The 24,055-nt window shown below is 42.8% G+C and overlaps 1 protein-coding gene and 1 pseudogene across 1 annotated transcript in view; one reads left to right on the forward strand and one right to left on the reverse strand.

The window, feature by feature from the left end:
- INSC (INSC spindle orientation adaptor protein) overlaps window positions 1-24,055 on the forward strand; it is a 129,514-nt gene that overhangs the window by 17,075 nt on the left and 88,384 nt on the right. Inside the window, exon 2 of the mRNA XM_047071821.1 lies at window positions 20,799-20,899. Within this exon, the coding sequence (XP_046927777.1) occupies window positions 20,799-20,899 (101 nt within the window). The remainder of the gene's footprint in view (window positions 1-20,798; window positions 20,900-24,055) is intronic.
- On the reverse strand, window positions 2,610-3,609 carry LOC124504987 (CGG triplet repeat-binding protein 1-like; annotated as a pseudogene).

The following is a 24,055-nucleotide window of genomic DNA, read 5'->3' on the forward strand; positions in this document are numbered from 1 at the left end:
CTTTTGGATTTAGCAAGGGGTCCTAAGGACTGTATGGCACGGGGGCTGTGGTTTTTAGCACATGACAATAGTATCAGGATAAGAGCATCAACCCCCACATACCCATGCCATGTAAGGTTGAAGTGTTCTCAGCCGGGGCAGCCCTAGGCACTGTGCTGAGGGACTGTGCTGGCCCCCTGCACCTGGACATTCATAGGTTGGCCAGGGCAGAAAGCAGGTCCTCTACAGCTTTCATACCGGATCCTGATCTGCTGTCTGTCCTAGACTGTGTTAGCAGGGTGGTGGGTATCTGGCCAAACTTGGGTATCTGGCCAAACTTCCTACCCGCCCCCCCAGATTTATTGAGATATAATTGACATATCATATTGTGTAAGCTTAAGGTATACAATGTAAAGATTTGATAAACGTATTTATTGTGAAATTATTACCACCATAAGGTGAGTTAATACATCCATCACCTGATGGATGACAGTTACGTTTTTTGTAACTGTGATGAAAATACTGAAGATCAACTCTTAGCAACTTGCAAATATACAATATAGTATTTTTAAAAAAATGTTTATTTATTTATTTTGAGAGAGAGCATGCGAGCAGGGGAGGGGCAGAGAGAGACGGGGAGAGAGGGAACCAAGCAGGCTCCATGCTGTCAGAGCAGAGCCCAATGCGGGGCTTGATCTCACGGTCAAGTGAGAGCCTGATCTGAGCCAAAATCAAGTTGGATGCTTAACTGACTGAGCTACCCAGGTGCCCCAACAATATAGTATTGTTAACTATAGTCACCCTCCATGTTGTATGCTAGATCCCTAGAACTTATCCATCTGGCATTTGTAACTTTTGACTAATATCTCTTCATTTCCCCCAACCCCTAGCCCCAGGGAACCACCATTCTACTCTCTGTTTCTATGAATTCAGCATTTTTAGATGCTACATATGAGTGAGGTCATACAGTATTTGTCTTTCTCTGCCTGACTTATTTCACTTAGCATAATGCTCTCAAGATTCATCTGTATTATTACAAAAGGCAGGATTTCCTTTTTTATGGTTGAATAATATCCCATTGCATATGTATGTATATGTACACACGTATATAAAGAAAATGTGTTATTTCCATGTCTCAGCTATTGTGAGTAATGGTGTAAGGAATGTGGGGGTACAGATAGCTCTTTGAGATACTGATTTCATTTCCTTCAGATATATACCAAGAAGTAAGATTGCTGGATCATATGATATATATTTTTTAATGTTTATTTGTTCTTTTTTTCAAATACACAATTTTTATTTTTGTTTTGTTTTGTTTTACTTTGAATTAATTTTTTAAATTAATTTTTAAAATGTACATTCAAGTTGGTTGTCATATAATGCAACAAAGATTCCAAGAGTAGATTCCTTAATGCCCCTTACCCATTTAGCCCATCCCCCTTCCCACAACCTCTCCAGTAACTCTCAGTTTGTTCTTCGTATTTTAGAGTCTCTTATGTTTTGTCCCCCTTCCTGTTTTTATATTATTTTTGCTTCCCTTCCCTTATGTTCATCTGTTTTGTATCTTAAAATCCTCATATGACTGAAGTCATATGATATTTGTCTTTCTCTGACTAATTTCGCTTAGCATACTACCCTCTAGTTCCATCCATGTAGTTGCAAATGGCAAGATTTTATTCTTTTCGATGGACATTTGGGCTCTTTCCATACTTTGGCTATTATTGATAGTGCTGCTATAAACATTCAGATGCATGTGTCCCTTCGAAACAGCATACTTGTATCCCTTGGTTAAATACCTAGGAGTGCAGTTGCTGGGTTGTAGGGTAATGTTTATTTACTCTTGAGAGAGAAAGAAGAGAGAGAGAGAGAGACAGAGCATGAATGGGGGAGGGGCAGAGAGAGAGGGAGACACAGAATCTGAAGCAGGCTCCAGGCTCCGAGCTGTCAGCACAGAGCCCAATGCGGGGCTTGAACCCATGAACTGTGAGATCATGACCTGAGCCAAAGTCAGACACTTAACTGACTGCACCACCCAGGTGCCCCAATAGTTCTATTTTTAATTTTTTGAGGAGCTTCCATACTATTTTTCATAGTGGTTGTACCAATTTACATTCCCACTGACAGTGCATAAGGGCTCCCTTTTCTCAATGTCCTCACCAACACTTACTTATTCTCTCTTGTCTTTTTGATGCTGGCCATTCTGACAGGTGTGAGGTGATGTCTCATTGTGGTTGTGATTTGCATTTCCCTGGTGATGAGCGATGATGAACACCTTTCACGTATACGTTGGTCCTTTGTGTGTCTTCTTTGAAAAAAAGTGTCTATTCAAGCCTTTTGCACATTTTACAATAGATTTTTAAATTAAAAAATTTTTTTTGCTCTTGAGTTGTATGAGCTCCTTATATATTTTGAATATTAACCCCTTATCAGATATATAGTGTGCTAATTTTTTTTAACCATTCTACAGGTTACCTTTCCATTTTGTTGACTGTTTCTTTGCTGTGCAGAAGCTTTTTAGTTTGATGTAGTCCCACTTGTTTATTTTTACTTCTGTTGCTTGTGTTTTCTTTCGCTCTTGTTAACTTTAATGCTCCACATTTATCTTGATCACAATGGTGGTAACCTCTTCGTCAACGACCTTGTGAATTGACGAGTTGGCTCTCGTTCTTCTGTCCATCAGGCAGATATACTCTCCTCAGCTGGTCTGACTTAGGTATGGAGCCTCCATTCTTCTTCTTTTTGTTAATGTAATTTTTTATCAAATTGGCTAACATACAGTGTGTACCGTGTGCTCTTGGTTTTGGGGTTAGATTCCCGTGGTTCATCGCTTACATACAACACCCAGTGCTCATCCCAACAAGTGCTCTCCTCAATGCCCATCACCCATTTTCCTTTCTCCCCCCACTACCCTCTCCCCAATCAACCCTCAGTTTGTTCTCTATTTTTTTTTTTAATTTTTTTTCAACGTTTTTTATTTATTTTTGGGACAGAGAGAGACAGAGCATGAACAGGGGAGGGGCAGAGAGAGAGGGAGACACAGAATCGGAAACAGGCTCCAGGCTCCGAGCCATCAGCCCAGAGCCCGATGCGGGGCTCGAACTCACAGACCGCGAGATCGTGACCTGGCTGAAGTCGGACGCTTAACCGACTGCGTCACCCAGGCGCCCCAGTTCTCTATATTTAAGAGTCTCTTATGGTTTGCATCTCTCCTGGAGCCTCTACTCGTCACATGACAAGACAGGAAAGCACAGATTGCTGGGTGATCAGCCTTCTCAAGAGGGATGTTGGCTTCTAGGCACATTTTCATAAAGTGCCAGAGAACACTTTCCCTGTGTGCACAGTACTTTTGCACCGAACGGATGCAGTTAGGAGCCTCTGCTTCTTCCTCACCTTCTGCTCTTCAAATTCTGCCTTCCTCTTGGTATGAGTCTTTGACTTAAGGTGGTCACTAATGGTGGACTTGCGAACATGATTCAGAACCACGATGTAAGAAGTGCAGCAGAGTTTTCCTCTGTCTTTGTGCAGCTCACTTCGAAACTCAAAGTCAGTGGCTGGATCCAGGGGAGTCCCATACAAAGCAATCTTAGAATGGTTTGGAGCAGGTGGTGCTGTCACTACAAACCTTTCCATTGTGACTTCGAATAAGGTTCCAATAAGTTTCCAGTTTTTTTTCATCTTGACACTTAGTAGTGCAAAACCAGGGATGCTTGAAATCCTGACATTTTTGTTTGCTCAAACTTGGAGATGCCTTCAAATCAGTTTTTTTTAGAAGTGGTGATGGGGAGTTACTTTCTGGGGCTGCACCATATTTTCCGTGGGGTGCTGGGAAGTCATGCCTTTATGTAGGATTGGGGATGCCATTAGGGGAAGTGGACGAGACCTGGTGGGAAGAGAAAGCAGAAGGAAGAAGAAAAGGATCAAGGGAGTTAGGGAGAAGGAAGAGCCTTGCTGCACCTCCCCCCACCCCTCCCCATCGCCCCTGCTATTGACCTCTAGGGGTTTTACAGTTTTGGGTCTGACAATTAAGTCTTTAATCTATTTTGAGTTAATTTTTGTGAGTGGTGTAAGATAGGGGTCCAATTTCATTCTTTTGAATGTGACTAGTTATTGAAGAGATTCTCTTTTCCTTATTGAGTGTTCTTATCTCCCTGTGAAATATTAGTTAACTATACATATGGGTGATTATTTCTAGGCTCTCAGTTTTTTTCCACTGGTCTATGTGTCTGTTTTTATACTTGTCCCATACAGTTTTGATTCGTATAGCTTTATAATATAGTTTGAAATCAGAAAGTGTGATGTCTCCAGCCTTGTTCTTAAGATTGCTTTGGTTATTTAGAGTCTTTTGTGGTGCCATTTGAATTTTAGGATAGTTTTCTCTTTTGTGAAAAAAAAAAAACCCACCATTAGAATTTTGATAAGAATTAGATTGTGTCTGTAGATGGCTTTGTGTGATATGGACACTTTAACAATATTAATTATTCTCAGCTGTGAATATGGTATGTCTTTGGATTCCATTTATTTGTGTCTTCTTCAATTTCTTTAATCGATGTCTTTTTTTTTTTTTTTTTTGAGAGAGAGCGAGTAGAGGAGAGGGGCAGAGGGAGAGAGACAGAGAGTCTTAAGGAGACTCCATGATCAGCATGGAACCTGATGTGGGGCTCGATCCCACAACCCTGGGATCACGACCTGAACTGAAATCAAGAGTTGGGTACTCCACTGACTGAGACACCCAGGCGCCCTTTCATCAATGTCTTATAGTTGTCAGTGTATGCATTTTTCACCTCCCTGGTTAAATTTATTCCTAAGTATTTCATTCTTTTTGACGCTATTATAAATGAGATTTTTTTCTTTATTTCTTCTTTAGATAGTCTGTTATTAGTGTATAGACATGTAACTGTTTTTTGTATGTCGATTTTGAATCCTGAAGCTATACTGAATTCATTTATTAGTTCTAACAGTTTTTTTTTTTTGGTGGATTCTTTAGGGTTTTTAAAAAATATATAACATCATGTCATCTGCAAACAAAGCCAGTTTTACTTCTTCCTTTCTGATTTGGATTCCTTTTATTTCCTTTTCTTAAATAATTGCTCTGGCTAGGACTTTCAGTACTATGTTGAATGGGAGTGTTGAAAGTGGGCACCATTGTACTGTTTTTGACCTTAGAGGAAGAGATTTTAATCTTTCATCATTGACTATGATGTTAACTATGAGTTTGTTATATCTGTTTTTTATTATGTTGGGGTATGGTTTTTTGGTACTCAATTCGTTGAACACTTTTTTTTTTCACAAAAAGACACTGAATTTTGTCAAATGCCTTTTCTGTATCTGTTGAGGTGATCATATAATTTTTTATCCTTCATTTTATTAATGTGGTGTAAAATGTTTATTGATTTCTGTATGTTGAACCTTCCTTGCATCCCAGGGATAAATCCCACTTGATCATTCTAACTGAATTCAACAACACATTAAAACATTCATATACCAGGTCATCTTAATTAACCTTTCCTTTCTCATTTTCAGAAGCTTTTTCATTGGCTTTTCCTGGAGATGGCTGTTCTTTTTGGTCTGCAGAAGGGGACTTTTAGAGCAATGCTTTTGCCTGGTTCTCTCTGGCTCAAACCAACTAGATTTTTGCTCTGGGACAAGCAGGAGCTTCAGGGAAAGGAGTGTGTGGTCAAGAAGGAGCTCACCCCTCATAGACCAGGCAGGAGCAATCACCCCTCAGCCCCCAACACACATACCCTCATTCACTTTCTGCTTGTGATTTGGGATGTGCTGTGTGCTCTGACTCTGACTCCCTCTGTTTCCCCCTCCACTGTCATTAATCACATTTCTACAGTTGCTTTGGTCTATTTTGGGGCTTGCTACTTGATTCTCTAAGTTTATCCGGGGTCAGTATCACATGGTGTATACTACTTGAAAATAAGTCTTGTTATCTGGCAGGAAAAGTCCCTTAATTTATTTTTCTTTTTCAGGAATAATCTTGGTTATACAGTTCAGATTTAACTCATGAAGTTCTAGGGAAAAAAATCCTGTGAGGACTTGGTTGGGATTACACTGTATCTATATATCAGCTTATGGTAAATTTACATTTTCGTATCTATGTCTATCTATATGCAATAAATTTTCATTTATTTTGGGCCTATTTAATATCTTTTCATAATTTTTGTTTTTTTTTTCATTAAGGAACTTGTACATGTTAAGATTCATTTTTATATACCTTAAATATTTTTGTTGCTCTTGTTAATGCTTTTTCTTCTAAATTTCACTTGATGTTTGTGCCAGTGGCTAGGACTCTACTTGACTTTTGTGTGTTCGTTTCTGTCCAACTTTCTAAGCCATTTTGTGAGTTAAAATAGCTCATTAGTGGGTACTTTGGAATTTTCTATATTGACAACGAGAGTGACTTACCAGCTCATGCTGCATTTTAGGAACAATTAGGGAAAGCCATGTCTCCCCAGACGTGACTGGTGGATCCCGTTGTGTGTAAGGTGTGTGACAGGAGGGCACAGCAGAGGCCTGATACAGCCCCCACTCACTCCCCTGGCTGTGTGCACTGGCTGATGTGGCAGCCCATCATATCAGCTGCAAATGATGACAGTTTGGGTTCTTTCCATTCTTACAAATTCTCTTTCTTTCTACACTAGCTGAGATCTGTAGTACAATAATGAATAGAAGTTAGTGGGAGCTGGGCATTTTTATTTTGTTTTTGGTTTCATAGGGAATGCTTTCAACACGTCGTGATTAAGTATGGTAGATACTTTTTTCTGGGCAGATGCCCTTTAATCTATTTAGGGAGGGTCTATTTCTTTACTAAAAGATTTTATTATAAATGGCTGTAGAATTTTACAAAGTTGGTTTTATTCGTCTACTGAGATGACCATAAGGTTTTCCTTTTTTACCCTATTAATGTAGTGAGTTTCCTTCATCTATTTTCTAATGTTAAAACAGCCATGAATTTTGGGGCTAAACCCAACTTGGCCATAGTATATTATCCTTTTCATATACAGCTGGACTTCTTGCTAATATTTTGTTTAGTATATTTTCATCTATGTTCTTACATGAAATTGGCCCATGAATTTCCTTTCTTGTGATTTGCTGAGTTTCAGTATCAAAATTATGTCAGCTTCCTAAAGTGAATTGAAGTATGCTTTCTTTTTTCTTGTTCTCTGGAAGAGTTTGAGTGAGTTTGTCTTTTTTTTTTTTTTTTGAAATGATAGAAACTCATCTGTGAACTTTTCTGTGCCTGGTGTTTTCATTATGGAAAGCTTTTAAAGTACTGATTAATTTATTTGGTAGTTATAGATCTATTTCTTCCTGAGTCAATTTTGGCTAATTGTATTTTTCTATAAATTTGTCTAGAGCAAGTAACTTATTTATTTAACTTGTTTATGATTTCAGTGATATTGCAGAATATTCTTGTCCATATAATATTATCCATAACATTCTTTTATCTCTGCTGCATCTGTAGTAATAAACTCCCTTTTATTGCTAATATTGATTATTTGTGTTTCTTTTATTTTTTTTTCTGATCTCTCTCCCCCCGCTCCCCACTGATCTTTCCAAAGGTTTGTCTATTTTATTTGTATTTTCAAAAACTAACTTTAACTCTGTTGATCCTTTTATTTGTGTGTACATTTTGTTTTGTGTCTTTGTTGTGTTTTGCTTAATGTTAGTTCCTATATTAACTATTTTTCTTCTGCTAATTTCTTTGGAATTATTCTCCTCTTGTCTAAAATTTCTTATACTGTTAGAAGTTAAAAATCTAATTTTTATATTTTCTTGTTTTCTAATTTAATGCTTCAATTTTTGCTTTTAATTTTACTTACCTGTATACTACATTATTTTTGTATATGCATTTTCATAATCATTTGGGTTTGTTTTCTAATTTCTGTTATAGTTTCTTCTTTGGCCTCTAATTGGTATGTTTAAAATTTCTAAATATATGGGGGTATATGTATTGGGGTAGAGATTGCAATCTATAGGATACCACTCATTTGAAATTTGTGGAGGCTTGCTTATGATCTAGCAGTCACTGGTCATTTAAAAAAAAAGAAAAAGAACGATTCATAAATCCTTGAAAAGAATGTGTATTCCTGATAACTTAAATGCAGTGTTGTTTATAAACACTAAATCTAATCTGTGTCATTCAAATATCCTATACTGTTACTAATAATTTTTCTGCTTCAGCTATCAATTAATGACAAAATTGTGTTGTAATCTCCACCTGTGATTCTGGATTTGTTCATTTTTCCTTGAAATTTTTCAGTTTTTATTTTGTATATTTTAAGATTGTTGTTGTTATTATGTATATCCTCACTATTATATCTACTTGATGGGCTAATCTTTTTATTTTTATGTAGCAAATCTCTTCATTTCTATCATAGTTATTGTCTTGAAGTTTGTCTTGTATTATATGAATACGTTAGCACCAGAATTCTTTAGGTAAATATTTCTGTGGTATATCTTTTGGAGCCTTTAACTTAAGCTGTTTTGGGTCTCTTTGTTTTAGGTATATTATAAACAGAACATAGCACACTTTCTTTTTTCTGTACTTCTCTCTCTTTCTCTTTCTCTTTCTCTTTGTGTGTGTGTGCGTGTGTGTGTGTGTGTGTGTAATGCACACTTTATAATCTTTTCTCACAATTGGCTGATTTAATTCATCCCTCCTTACTGTGTTTACTATTATTTATTAATGCTTGCCCCCCAAACTTCTTTTTTTCTTCTTTTTTATTGCTTTTTTTATTACTCATTTATTTTTTCCCCTCTTAACTTATTTGAATGGTAATATTTATTTTTATCTTTACATATATTCTTTTAGTTATACATAGATATTATAGAATTTATTATAACCTAATAAGGTAACTCTAGATATTACAGCATTAATCATAACCTAATAAGGCTGAAGTTAATTTACATCCCTATTTTCCTCCTCCTCAAATAAAAGAAACTCAGAATACTTTGACTTACTTTAGTCATCCCCTTTTGAATTCGCATACAATATTTTAGATTTATCTTGTTTTCTCTTACTCCATAAATGAGGTATAATTGTTTCTTATAGTCAAGATTTGTTTGGATTTCCTGAAATAGTTACAAGTAAGTTTGCTCACCATTCTTTCTTGTATCTCAAATTTTCCGTCAGGCATTACATTTTTCCTGCCTGAAATCAATCCTTTAGAATTTCCTTTGTGGGGTGCCTGGGTTTCTCAGTTGGTTAAGCATCCAACTCTTGATTTCGGCTCAGGTCATGATCTCATGGTTCATGAGTTTGAGCCTCACATCAGGCTCTGCACTGACAGCGCAGAGCCTGCTTGGGATTGATTGTCTCTCTCCATCTCTCTCTGCCCCTCCCCTGCTCATTCCCTCTCTCTTTCTCTCAAAATGTATACATAAACGTTAAAGAGAATTTCCTTTGTGGGATTTTTACCTGCTTGAAAATGTCTTTAGTTCACCCTTAGTCTTGAAAGAGGGTTTCTCGGTGTATAGAATTTTAGGACCATTATTCTCTGTAATCAGATATTTTCTCATTGTCAGCTGACTTTCATCATTGCTCTTAAGTGGTCACCTATTGATCTAATTCCTCTCTCTCTCTCTTTTTTTCTTTCCCCTTTGGAAACTTTCAAAATCTTCTCTGTCTTTGGTGTTCTTTAGTCTTATGAGTTTTCTTTAAAAAAAATTTTTTTAATGTTTATTTATTTTAGAGAGAGACAGAGAGACACAGCATGAGCGGGAGAGGGACAGAGAGGGGGATACAGAATCCCAAGCAGGCTCCAGGGTCCGAGCCGTCAGCACAGAACCTGACACGGGGCTCAAACCCATGAACCATGAGATTATGACCTGAGCCGAAGTCAGACGCTCAACTGACTGAGCCACCTGGGCAGCCCAGTCTTATGAGTTTTCTATGGTTTGTGTATGTTTTGTATTTTTTCTGCTTAAAATTCATTGGCATTCCTGGGTTTGAAAGTTGTTTTGTCTTTCAAACTTTCATAGAAAAATTTCAGCCACTATTTCTTTGAATATTACTTTTCCCCCTGTTCTTTTTCTTCTCTCCCTTTGGAAATCTGATTAAATCCTTGGTAGACTTTTCACTCCTTGGCTTTACTTCTGTCATGTTTTGTCTCCCTTTGTCTTTCTGGGATGCATTTCAGATCAATTCTTTTGTTCTGTCTTTTACACTAATTCATCCTTGAGCTGTGATTAAGATCTCTAATGAGTTTTTTCATTTTAATTGTTATATTTTTAATTTATAGAAGTTCCATCTCAAATCTGGTTCTTTCTCAAATCTGCTTGGTTATATTTTATAGCCTTTGTTCCTTGAAAAATATTTCCATGACTCTTTTATTTCTTGAAGCTAAGTTCTCTAATTGAGTCCCTTCACCACCACCCCCCACCCCCACAATGGATAGTGTGAACTCAGGTCACAAACCTATATGAAGATCGTTAATTCTTGGGAGAGATTTTACTTTCCTTTACTCAGTGGTGAAATTGGGATACAACTTTTCTTGCATCTTCTGTATAGAAGACTATTTCTCATTTACCCTTAACATTGAGCTTCTGGTCTTTTGGACTCTATTTGATCCTTTCCCTCGTCCCTAGGCTTTGTGCCAAGTTTTCCCTACCCAATACACATGTGAAACAGAGCTTAAGGAATACAGTAGCAGATCTTCTTAGGGCAAAAACTCCCTTCAGTTCTTGCTTCTTTTCCCTGGTTCCTGCTTTTGCTTTCCTCCTGGCCTCTCCAGCTTTCTTATCTTTTTGCCAGTTCAGTGATGCATTTAAAAAACATCAAGCATCTTTGTCAATCCTTTCAAATTCTTCTCATGGAAAAGTATTTTAGAATATGTGGTCCATCATATTGCCAAACACAAAATTTCTGTGTGAGCGTTGTCTATAAGAAGGGGACACAGTTGTCAACTAAAAACCAGGTGCTGAAAAATAGTGGCATAGTATGGAGTTCCTTAAAGAGAATGTTGTCTTGATTGCCACTCAACTTACTAGCTGTGTACCTTGGCAAATTTTAGAATCTCTCTGGGTCTTCATTTCCCCATCTTTAAAATGGGGATAATAGCAGTACTGATTAGTTTGGATTTTTTTTTTTTTTTGAGAAATAAATGAATTTATTTGTATGAAGCACTTGGAAGAGTGCTTCGCACACAATTAAGTGCCCAATATTATATTTCATTGAGTTTAAAATGCCATAGATTGTAAGATGCCCTGTTGCTTCATAAAAAAGAAAATATGCTTTCAGTTAAACTGTAACACAGTGCAAAGATGCCATTGACTGAAACATGCATCCCAATTTCAGATGCTAAAATATGAAAAAAAAATGCACCTTAGAACCACCTGAGTATAGTAAAATGTAGCTATTATTGTGAATGGATACATGTGAGTGACAAGGCAGTGACTGAGAAACAGAATCGTAGTCTCAGAATTGATAGGACTTTAAATGTTTGTAGATATTTATTCCATCCTACTGTCACCTCATCAACTTCTGGACTCTAGCCATATTGTGCCTGAGCTGGAGCCAATGTCCAGAGGCTAACTGTTAGACAAACACAGTATTCTACCATCTCCTACAAGACCAAGGAAGATAGGAAAAGGGACTTATATTTACGGAGAGACTTCTGTGTCTAGCACTCTTCTGGATGCCTTAAATATAGCACTTGACTTAGTTTTCATAGTTAGGTTAATTCAGATTGTTTGCTATAATAAACAACCCCCCAAACACATTATGTTTATTTCTTGTTTATCCCTCAGACTGATGTGAGTTGGGTGGCTCTGCTCTAAACCATGCTCAGGACTCATCTTCTTCCATCTTTTGGCCTCACCGTGTTGATGTGGCTTTCCAGTTGCTCTGGCGTCACTTAACGGGCAGACAGGGGAAGAGAGAGGGCCATGGAGAAAGCATCCCTACCATTATAACTTAAAACTGTTCAAGACCTCGCAGCTTTATTGAGTCCTAGGTAACTCTTTGGAGGGAGAAATCACATAGGTTAGAGTGGTTGGAGATGGCCTCCCAGATGAGGTGGGATTAGAGCTGCGTCCCGAAACCTTGGTATGACCTGGAGATAGAAAAAGAGAGTGGAGGAGATTTTGATCTGGACGTGCTGAGATGCCATGAGCAATGCATAGCATTATGGAAGAGCAAGATGTTTTTGGAGAACCATGGAATCCCCTGTTGGGTAATGACCAATATTTGTTGAACTCCTACTCTGAAGTAGACACCATGCAGTGCACCGTTTCAACGCTGCTGTGATATGCAGCGTACCAGGCAGAGATGAGCCTTGATAATACAGCATTCTGTAAATTGGCTGTTTTTTCACATTTGACTCACTCTATGCCCCAGATCGTATGCTTCTCCCTCCTATGTCTTCTTTCCCAAGGGTATATAGACCCCTTCAACCTGGGGCCTCATCATGACTCAGAGAGGGAAATAGTTCGCCCAGTGTAACCCCTGAGCGTGATTTATGAAACAGGATGTATCCAAATTTTCACCACGCTGGAGCTATTCAATTTTCTCTAATGGCTTTTATCTGAGAGTTATGTCTGTTCGTGGCAGTCACGACCAGTAAGTCATTAGCTTAAAGTATACTGATTGTTAATTTTAGCACCCTGGGATCTGGGCCCAGTGAGAGAGGGCTCTCGCTTTTGCAAATCGGAGCTAAGGAACATTTGAGCAGTTGGCTAACATTCACATCAGTAAAAGTTAGAAAGTAAGGGGGGATAATTAAAAAGTGAAAGAGTAAAAAGCAGTTGACTAGCTGGATATAGTTCAGGAGGCTGTAGACTGGCCTCCATCTGGCTGCCCCCCCTGCTGCTGGCTACTTGTCCTCACCAGAAGAGAAACAGAACCAGTCTGATTCTGAGCACCCCTGTGTGCCAGGTACTTCACATCTGTGATATCACTGATCCGCATAGCAGTGCCATGAGGAAGGAACCATTACTCCCATTATCTTTATTATGTACCCCACTTCACAGATAAGGACACTTAATGCCCAAGGTCACACAGCTAGGCACTGACTCCGAATCTGTGTTCTTAAGCAACAGGGGTTCTGGATGGGGGTGGCCCAAAGGCCTGGCATAGCTTCTCTCGGGGGCTACACTCTGCCTAAGGTCTTGGACGTCTGGGGTACCTGTATCTCACTTTCGCCTATTAGATGATCAGCAGCTCAGGGCCAGCTCCCAGAAGGCAGTAACTGCAGTTTCCTTGTGTGGTTCAGGCCTGGGTGCTCCTCTTATGGGCAGCTGGGGTGTCATAGCCCTAGAATCAGGAAGGGTCCACCCTGAGATACAAGATGGAACAGCCATGGCTTTCCTGGTTCCAGGAATTTTGGGCTTCCCCCTGGGACAATTACACATGATCATTTAAGAGAGGCTGCCTGGCAGTTGGCTTTGACAAGCTGGAGCCCTTTAGAGGATGGGCAATCATATTGATCAGGGACTGGGGCACCTGGACCTCAGCAGGGAGGCTGGCTCCTTTCTCTCAGACCTCTGAGGACTCATGGACATCTCTGCATCAACCTGCCTGTCTTATTCCAAGGCTGAGCTGAATTAGACTAGGATTCCCTGCAGTTTCCTATCCCCTGGTCATTCCCCTGTGCTTGATAGCTACAGCAAAGGAGAAAGAGCATGAGTAATTATCCTAGATTTATAGTTGGGCAACTGCCAGAGCCATTGATTTCCCAGGGAAAATCACACTGAGCCTGAGTGGGGTCTCTCTGGGCTCTAACCATACAAAGCCTTGTTTGGATTTCTCATGGGGAAGTTTCTGGGAGTGAGAAAACCCGAATGCAAGTTCCAGATATAGCTCAGTTTGCTGTGTGACCTCAGGCAGATCTCTTCCCCTCTCTGAACATGTCTTTCCATCTGCCCATGTTAATCTCTCTGTGATTCAGTTTTATCATCTGAAAAATGGGGCTAACACGAGCTGTTCATAAGATTATTCTGAGGATGAATAACTGTAAAGCATTTACAACAGTGCCTGACAAATAGCACCCTCTTCTCCCTCTTCTCCTCCTACTTATTATTAGTATCATTATAGTTATTATTACAAGGGAATAATCTCTAAGGCCTCCTACTAATTCTAATACTCTAACAGTATGATGTGAGCTCCTCCAGGAAGGCTGCCCAGATTGTGGCTGGAGGGCTCTAGTCTTGCCCCGGACATATTTGCGCAGGTGGGATTCTTGTTACCTTTTAGGTAAAGCCTAGAAGGTAGATGTATCCAGTTAATCAAGGGGAGGCTTGGGGCCTTGTTTGTGCTTTGTTGAAACTGTTTTGGCTCTGGAATTGAGGAGCAGGGCTGAGGTCTGATGCACAGTCCTTCCCGGCTGCCTGGCCAGGGTCTTCAGGGCCTGAGGGGCAAGCCCAGCTCCTGTGAGCCCTGAGGTCTATTCTGCCCACCTGCTTGCCTCTGCTGCCTGACAGCTGTGAGGGGCCACCCAGGCTTCCTCCAGGGAGCCGGAGCTGTCTATATTTCATGAGGCTCAGTCTATTCAGTAGGGCTAGGTGACAGCTTGCTTAGTTTCTTGCATCTCCCCTGGGAATGAGGGTTCTTAGAGTATCTGATTGCTGCAGCATGCTGGCCACCCCAGCTAGCAATACTGAAATATCTCGAGGACTGCTGCCATGCTCCCACAGATCAACAGTGCCTCGAGTTGGGGTGAGGAGGGAAGCTCATTGCTGTTACCTCCCAAAGCTCATTGCAGCCGCCCTCCTTTTTACCCCAGGTCTCCATGCCTCCAACCCAGGCTTTGGTGGTCCCCTTGGGAGTTGCACCTGTCTCTTAAATGGACCGCTGCTACTGGCCCCACTCCCTGGAGTCCATCCACTTACTGGTCACCATGGGAGCTGAAATTTCACTCTGATCATTTTACTCCCCTGCTCAAACCATCAGTGGCTCCCTACCACCCACAGGAAAGAGGCCAAAGAATCTGTTCCTTTCGTATGCAGGACCACGGAAGCACCTTCCCTCCAGCATCCTGCGAGAGATCTCGGTCCCTGAATACTTGCTTCATTTCCTGGTCTTTATGCCACTGTTCACACTGCTCTCTTGGCACTGAATGTCCTTGTCCCATTTCACCTGGCAAAATCCCACCCTGCATTCAGGACCCACTTCAGATGTCATCTCCTCTAAGAAGTGTGGCCTACTTTCCCAGCTGAAAGTGGCCACTCCTTTTTCTGTATTCCCACGCTACTGGGATCGTTTCCTCTAAACTCCATCACCAGCCCGGGGTGCTCACTTCAGCCTTCTAGAAGCACTTGCAGTTCCTTAATCTCCCCGTGTTCTTCCCTCTGTCTGCCCACCCTTCCTTCCACACCTTCCTTTCTCCTGTGTTTTCACACTCCTCTTGCAAGTGTCAGCTTTGAAGTCAGGCCTTGACCCCTTTTCCCCACCTGTTCTCACCTAGTACCGCTGGGGAAGCCCTCTGGACCTCCCTTAGCACCCACTTTGGCAGTTTTTTCAGTTGTGATGCAACTGTCCATTGTCCCTGTCTCTCTGTCTGGGAGAACCTGCCACAGCTGGGGGTGGGGAGGGAGCCTGCCTATCCAGGTGTGATCAGACAGTGAGGGCCACAGAAACTCAGGAGGGGACAGGTGGCTTTGTGTCAGTGGGTGTAAGGATGCAGAGCCCTCTCCCTGTACCCTGCATGGTTGGAAAAGGCCCTCCCATCACCCTCTCAATGAATACTCATCACAGTGCAGCAGAATAGGCACCTGCCAGGGCTCCTTCAGTAAGAACCCATCCAGGTAGTCAGGAAGTGTTAGTGGATCTGATAATTGTGCACCAGGTACAGAGTCAGGAGCGGGGTGGGGGATATGGCAGTGGGCAGGACAGACCTCTAGTCCCTGACCCTGGGATCCTCAGGGGGGAAAACATTAAGCTACTAATTTCAGTTAATTGTTTAGTTACAATTATGATAAATTCTAGGGAGGAGAAAAATGAGGGGGCAGAGGATCACATAATGAGGGACATGACTGAATCCCCATGTCTCATTCCTCTCCCAGCCACCCCTCCCCCGCCCCACCCCCAGCTGCCTCCTCCCAGTACCTAGCGCTGCATTGGAGTTTAACTGCTTTCCACAATATTTACTGTCCTGCCCCTGTTGACAGCCCTAATGGATTCTGCAGATTAAATAATCTCAGCCCAGCCTCGAGCTGTATTGGGATTGGCCCATTAGACAATGGCAGAAGCCGCCCCAGTCATTGTTCTAATTGAATAATTTGCTGTAAATCGCCTCCATTTCCTTCTGAGCCCAAGCTGGCTTGTTAGCCAAATGGAGGTGAGCTAGGGCTGCCTCTAATGGGATGTAGGAGCAGAAATGAGCTGTCTAAATGAGCCGTTGTCTCATTGGGCATGGAATTAAATCAGAGACACTTAAGGCTTCAAGTCCTTCTTGTAAACTAGCCTCTCCTGGGATGGGAAGGCATAGCCAAGAGCCTTCAGAACAAAGGCTGCAAAGCTCCAGGGTGAGATTTCCAATGAGTTAGGAAGGGCTTTGGGTGGGGTTAGGGGTTGGGGCTGGAGGTAATGGAGTTTCCTCTTTCTTGCTAACTTCTGCATGTGTCTTTTCTACCCCTCTCATGGGCAAGACAGCATCTCTGCCCTAAGATACATTTCTCAATAACTCCTTCCATGGGGAGGAACACTTCTTCTTGAAGCTACCATGTGTCAAGCACATGATTTTTATTTTATTTTATTTTATTTTATTTTATTTTATTTTATTTTATTTTATTTTATTTTATTTTAATCTATTAGGGGCTTTTGCAAGTGATCTCATTGAATCTTTATGAAGCTCCTAGGAGGCAGGTATAATGGAGGGAACCACATTCATGGGTGTTCATGATTTTCTCAAGGTCAGGTACCAATCTGGTACAGAGTCAGGATTTGAATCCAGATCTGTCAGACCCCAAAATTCAAGTTCTTTTTGCAATAACATTGAGGACAGACAGTGTGGGGCAAAGGGGCTACTTTGAATCCGCTCCCTGACATGCTATGTAGCTTTGGAGGTGTGTAATCGGAATCTCTCTGCTCAGTAGGATGAGTCCAGCGCAGGGCAGTAGGGGAGGCGGCTGCCGGGAAAGCAGCCTTTGGAGGCTTTCCTGAGGGCTGCATGCTTGAAATAGGCCTCTCTGTAAAGCTAGTGACACTTTAGGCTTTAGCTGGGACTGTGGTTTCCTCATCTCCTGATCCCTTTGGGGCCCACAACTGTCCACACGATTCTCGCAAAAGGAACCAAGAAATGAGGAACAGAAGAGATGTCCCCACTGCCCGTGCCTGTCTTCTTTGTACCCTTTGACTGCAGTTTTTGCAATCTGCTTCATTTCTGCAGGGACCGTTGTTCTGCAGGGACCTCCGGCTGCGTTACTGAGAGCCGGCACTAGGCGAAGCTGGAGGACACTCACAGTCCTTCCGGGGGATGGGAGCAGCGGGAGGCACTGGTGACAGGGAAGAGGGCTGGCTGGCTGTGAGGTCTTGGGGCTGGGTGTAGTTGCCACCGTGGAACGGAGTCGGGCTTCCTGTTAGCAAATGCCGGACATGGGCCACTCGTTTGTTACCGTCATCATCTCCACCTGCTCTAGCACCTCCCCTCTAAATCCTAAAACCTTGATCCTAGTCCTCTGTCACCTACCAGCATTGTGATCTTGAGCAACGCATATGTCTCCACTGAATTTCTGTGTCATCAGTAGCAGGGGGATGGTGATGGTATTCAATGAGTTAATACCATATGAGGCATTTAGAACAGTGCTTGGCTCATGGTACACACTCAGTAAATATTAGCTCTTATTATTGGTGGAGACATTTTATAAACATCAGCTGGGTTAAACTCTTGGTCCTTCCTATCTCACTTTCCAGATATTCTCTCTTACCTGTGCCTCATCCGCACTGAATATAAGCTATGGCTCTCCTGAGAGCCAATCTGACTCATAATCCTGGCTTCAACCATGCAGGTCATTATCTAGGGTCCTGGGATCAGTCCCACATTGAGCAAGATTTGGTTTCAGGCATCAAGGAGTCTTGTCCTACTGGGGGAAAGAGGCAGGCATAAATAATATAGTCTGTGAATAGGTCCTTGATACAGATGCTTCCCAAATGTCCCCAAGAGGCTTCTCTAGCCTCGGGGAAAACATGCAATCACAAGAACCAAGGTTTTGTTTGCTGGAAGGCTCCACTGGCACAACTCTGGGAGGCTATGGGTGAAATGGTTGAGCAAGGACGTCTCATCAGGGCATTTAAGCGAAATCAAGATATATCAGGTTTATTGTTGTGTTCCCCTCCGCTAGGAGCCCAGTGGTCCCTAACGAAACGGAAGCAGATGGTTTGGACATGACTTGTTCCTACTGTGCTCTAGCTGGCTTCTGCCCAAAGGGCTCACAGATCAGCAGTTAGGCATCTGTTCTAGAATTTCATGGTCACCAAGCTATGTTTCTAGAATCTACCTCTTAGAAATTCACATCATTCTCTTGCATCCTTCTGCTCATGGCCGCGCTCCCTTTTTCTAGGTCCATCAGATATGACTTGATCAGATCCAAAGGTCCTCCAATACCAAGGGCATGCTTCATCTCCTCACAGAACCCTAACTGCTTCACACTTCAAAAGGGCCTTGCAGCTTCCTTACTGTCTCCATGTCCTCACCTACCATAAGCTCAAATTCCTTCTCGACTGTTCTTACTCTGTACCCCTTTCTTCTTTGTGACGGAGATGGAGGTAAAATAATACCTGCTTGCTCACTGCTATCTGATGACGTCATAGCATTCACTCTGAAAAGCTGGTATTTCCCTTTTGAGTTCAAACAAATTGGAAAGGGAACAGTTACCTCCTTTTGTTGTTTTTTTCTTTTGTGCCATCCTTTTGTGCCTGCTGACTCACTGGGTTTCAAAAATATACTTTTTCAGTAATGATAATAATGCTAGAAATAACAGTGGTGATACTCCTGATGTTGATGGGCACTATCAAAGCTTTATATGCTTTGTCTCATTTGCTGCATCTCCCTCAACCTAGCTGACCACAGGGCAGGTATACAATGGACTCTCTGGGCATAAGAATAACAAAGGCTACTATTTATCGAGCTCTCACCCTGGCCTGAAACTTCCATATTCTTTATGTCTTGTCATTGCTGTAATAGCCCTGTACAATAGATATTATTGCTCTCAGTTACAGGTAAAGAATTAGGGCTCAGCAGAAAGGTACTAAAAATGTGTTCCACTCATCTTTTCAACAGACCCATAGAGTGCTTTCTGCATGCCCGGCTCTTGGCTCAGTGCTAGGAGCACAAAGGGTCCCTGCCCTTGAGGGGTTCATACTGTGGTGGGACCCACAGACTGGGAGACAGGCAGTGGCCATGAGTCTCTGGAATTACACAATTCCCTAGTTTATTCTGAGCTCCTGTCTCCCATACTTTTCAGATCAACTGACTTATTCTTTATTCCAAGCATCATAAAGGGTACTTTATGTCCAGCGTGATTACTATTAATTAAAGTCCTCCTCCGCTCTTTTCTCATAAGGGTCATTTGTAATCATGGAGTAAGAGTTTAATTTTTCTGGACTTATCTCCCTCTTCTCAGCTGTTATCTTCCCACAAGCTCATACTTGCGTTTTCCCTGAAAGTCTTGAAATCTGCTGTCCTCAAGCGCAGGGCATGCTGGGTGATGGCCAACCCTTCTTCTGTTGCTTTACCCAGGCAACGGTGAAAGAATCTCCATTTTCCTCAGGGAGAACTTCCTCACCAGCTTGGAGAAGGAGGTGGCAGAGAGGAAGAACAAGGAAGGGACAAGGTAACAGGAGGAGTCAAACAGGTGGGCAGCTGATTGGATGGAGGAAGGGCACCATTGTCTTGGTGCAACTTTCGAGGCACAGACAAGCCAGGTGGGCCCTCAGTGCTGGGACGGAGGCCCCTGGAATCTGGTTTATCTTTATCAGACTGCTTTTGGTGGTCCACTAACAAAATTTTCACTTTAAACAACAAGGACTTTATCATCTGACATAACAGGAAGGCCTAGGGGTCGGCCAGACTCCAGGGTTCGTTGATTCAGTGGCTTAGTGACCAGGGACCCAGATTTATTATTCTCTGTGTGCCAGCTTTATTCTCCCAGCTAGGTCTTCTCTTGATTGCAAGCTGGTCTCCAGTAGCAATGATGTGACGTATTTCCTTGTTCAGGTCCAATGGGAGAGATACTGTCTCCTGTGGTTCGCAGTTAGGAGAAAGAACTTTTTGTAGAAGCAATCCTATCATGGCTCATTGGTCTGAATTGAGTCCCATGCATATTTCTGAACCAGTTACTAGCAGTTCGAGTGAAATTATATCATCTGAAGTGGAATGGATTTTGGGAAGCAACCACTATGCCCACTACAGTGTCACATTTCCCATGCATAATCGACATGAATAACCCAGTGCTGTGATGGTTATAGAGAATTAGCATGTAGACTTTCCAGATTTAGCAAATAATACAGGCTGCCCAGTTAAATGTGAATTTCAGATAAACCATAGATACTTTCAGAGTATGAGTATGTCCCATGCAGTATTTGCTGGTCTGTGTGTCCCTGTGTTTGGTACAAAGCAAGATGGGTCAGGCAAATGTTTGATATTGGGAGATAAAAGATTGTAGGGATTCATGGTGAGCTTGGGACATTAGACTAAGTCCTGCACTACTTGTGTGAGGGCAGTGGAGTGTAAACCGGTTCAAAAAGGAGAGGAGGGTTAGGGGGCCTTCCCTCCATAGCTGCCTTGGCTCCTTGTGGCCTGGATCTGAGAGCAAAAGTGATTGCGCCTTCTCTCTAAGGACATCTGTTGACCCCATCCTGCCCTCTCTTTTTCCAGGGTCACGACCACTGCGGGCAGGCTTTGCTACAGATTGGGATCAACATGATGGCGTTGCCTGGAGGCCGCCACCTGGACTCCATCCCTCTGCCGGGTCAGCGGTAAGTCCCATAGGTGTCTCTTAGGGCCAGGCCTGCTCTATCTGGCCAATGGCTGAGGCCCAGCTCCAGGATCTTGAGGCTGCAGGTGGCTCCACCTCTCCATGCACTGTCCTGGGGTGGAAGCTTAAGACAAAGCATTGGGGATGCTATGTTCACTCAGCAAATACTGATGCAAGTGGGCCCTGAGACATGAAGGAATCAGGCATGTCCAGTCCCCCAAGGGGAGGTCTCCTTAAGATGCAGGCAGACAATGAAACATAATTGAATGGGGTATTCTGCTAAGATAGGAGACCCTGGAGGGGGTTCCTGATCCCACCTGGGCAAGGAGGCTGGAGCCATTGGGGGCCTTTGGGGTTATGGAAGACTCTCTCTGAGCTTCTTGAAAGGGACAGTCTACCCTTAGGTGTCTTCTACTTCTTCGAGGGCACCAGGGAGAGAACTGAGCACAGAGCAGATCCTCCAGAAATATTTGTCGCCCTGAGCTGGGCAGGGGAGAGCGGTGGGGAGGAGGATGGAGGAACACACTGAGCAGAGGGTGAAGGGCAGACGATGCAGTGAGAAGAAAGAGAGACAGAGCCCCAGAGGTGACTTCACACAGTTGGGAGCTGTGGAGACCTGGCTGGTTTTGGGGGCCAGCACCAGAACTGAAGGGGAAAGTACCAGGCCAGTGAATCTATGGTGAACAACTGTCCCAGATGCCCCACGACTGTCCTGATTTGGGCCCTGAAACTTTTGTGACTTTGGAAACACCTCAGCCCCAGGCAAACTGGGCTGTTTGGTCAGTAATGCAGGTTTGGTCTACAGAGGAAGTAGGCAACTGAGGGCTCAAGGGTTTCTGCCTTGCTTTTTAAATTTTTTTCTGAGATCTTTTGATGGGGTCGTTTTGAGGCAACAGAATCCAAGTAGCCCTTACAAGACTGTTAAGTCATTGTTGATTTGTTTTGTATGTTTTGTTTTACATATTACATGTATCACTGACATCTTACCTTTATTCTGTCCTTCACCCCCCAGCTGAATTATGGAGGGTTTCAATTTATCACATTATTCATTTCTTTTTTTTTTTTAAGTTTATTTATTTTATTTTGAGAGGGAGAGAGCAAGAGCAGAGCAGGGGCAAAGAGAGAGGGAGACAGAGAATCCCAAGCAAGCTCTGAGCTGAGTGTGGAGCCTGATGCAGAGCTTGATCCCACGCACCCTGAGGTCATGACCTGAGCCAAAATGAAGAGTTGAATGCTTAACCGACTGAGCTACCCAGGCACCCCACACATTGTTCATTTCCACGTTATTTGGTTTTTGAGTATTTTTCTTACTGTGTGTTGCTTTTTTTAAAAAAAATTTTTTTAACATTTATTTTTTTTTGAGACAGAGAGAGGCAGAGCATGAACGGGGGAGGGTCAGAGAGAAGGAGACACAGAATCTGAAACAGGCTCCAGGCTCTGAGTTGTCAGCACAGAGCCCGACGCAGGGCTCGAACTCACGGACTGTGAGATCATGACCTGAGCCAAAGTTGGCCGCTTAACCGACTGAGCCACCCAGGTGCCCCATGTGTGTTGCTTTTAAAATCAGAAAAAAATAATGAGTATTTGCTAAAAGTCTACTGGTACTGGGTTAACCCCTTTGAGGCCATCATTATAAGGGAGTATACGGGTGTGACATGTATCTTGTGCATGCTACTTAGAATGGAAAACACTGTTAGAGATGTAGTTAGGACTTTTCTGTGCAGGCTAACATGGAGAATAAGGGATCACATGGGGGCCCAAGTATCTTTCCACACAGTGTGTCTTAGGCAGAGCTCAGGGATCGTGAGGTGCAAACCTGTTGGGATACGTGTATGTTGGAGCGGCTGATGGCCTTTGAATTCATGACTGCTTGCTTTCAAAGCCAGGTTCTTCCTCTCACTAGCTGTGTGGCCTTGTGCAAGTTCTCGAATCCTGTCAGACCCCCAGTTCCCTCACGTATAAAATGGGTAAAAATAGTACCTATTTCATAGGGTTAACGTGTGAATTGAATGAGTTGCTATGTACAAAGTGTCTCACTCAGGGAAAGCTGCATAGGGGGCCTGTTGTTTATTGAGTGCCTACTCCATGTCAGAGATCTGCTGTGGCTCTTCATGAGGGTGATCTCAGGCAAGTCTTCTAGAAATCCTTTCCCTGACCCCTCTTGGCAAATGACCTCAGTGAGAAAATCCGAAATTATCAACAGACACTCCCAGCAGCTTAATATTTTAAGCCAGGAGAAAGTGGAGCTATTCTAGATGAAGTGTTCATAGTCTTTCTGGCTGCTGTCCACACCAGGCAGTAGCTCGGTACCCGTGAGCCAGGTGGGCAGAAACAGCTCTGGCGATATGTTGGTTGGTAAGCACCTGGGGAGCTTCCCAGGTGTAATCTGAAACCAGCCTCTGTAATCAAAGGGCAGAGAGAGACCAAAGAAGGAGGCGGGCCACCCAGATTGGTGGGCAGCAGGTTACATAGGCAAGGGAACTTATATATGAGGCTTGTCTTCAGCCGCCGCAAGATGTGTAGATTCCACACCTGCCGCAAAATCTTAAAAGTGTATATGGAGGCCTTAAGTGGGTTCAGTTGAGTATACTACCCAGACAGTCTCAGCACCACATCACTATCTCAAGGTTGTGTCCCGAGGGCAGCCTCTAGGAGGGGGAAGGCAAGTGGAATGCACATTCCAAGGACAGGGGAGGGGGTGAGGAGCCTCGGGTGGCTGGGGTCCAGTGCACGGGTGAACCGATGGCCACGTCCTTTTGATAACCTCGTCTAACACAATAGGGCTTTGGGACACCTCCTCAGAGCCTCCTGGGTCCTGGGACAGTCAGACCGGAGAGCCTGTGCTGGGGCTGGGGAAGCTGCTGTCACAGGGCAGTTTAGGATTGTGTGGGAGTCAGGACTGCCTCAACTTATCTTGGTTCTGCTGCATATTAGTTATAACCTCAGGGTTCAGCTTTCTTCGTCTATGAAATGGGCATGTTTATACTTACATCATTGAGTTGTAATGAGAATTTAAGATAATATGTCTAATGTATCCTGCCTGCACACAGGAACTGCTAGAACCTCTTCAGATAAAGACTAGGTCCCTGGTCTAGAGAATGTGGGGCAAAGGTAGATCAGACCCTGGCACTCTTTCAGCCTCTGGGGACCACTGTCT

Source organism: Lynx rufus, unplaced genomic scaffold (assembly GCF_022079265.1).
Source record: "Lynx rufus isolate CCGP_SWC_20201006 ecotype Redwood Valley unplaced genomic scaffold, mLynRuf1.p SCAF_9, whole genome shotgun sequence".
Lineage (NCBI taxonomy): Eukaryota > Metazoa > Chordata > Mammalia > Carnivora > Felidae > Lynx > Lynx rufus.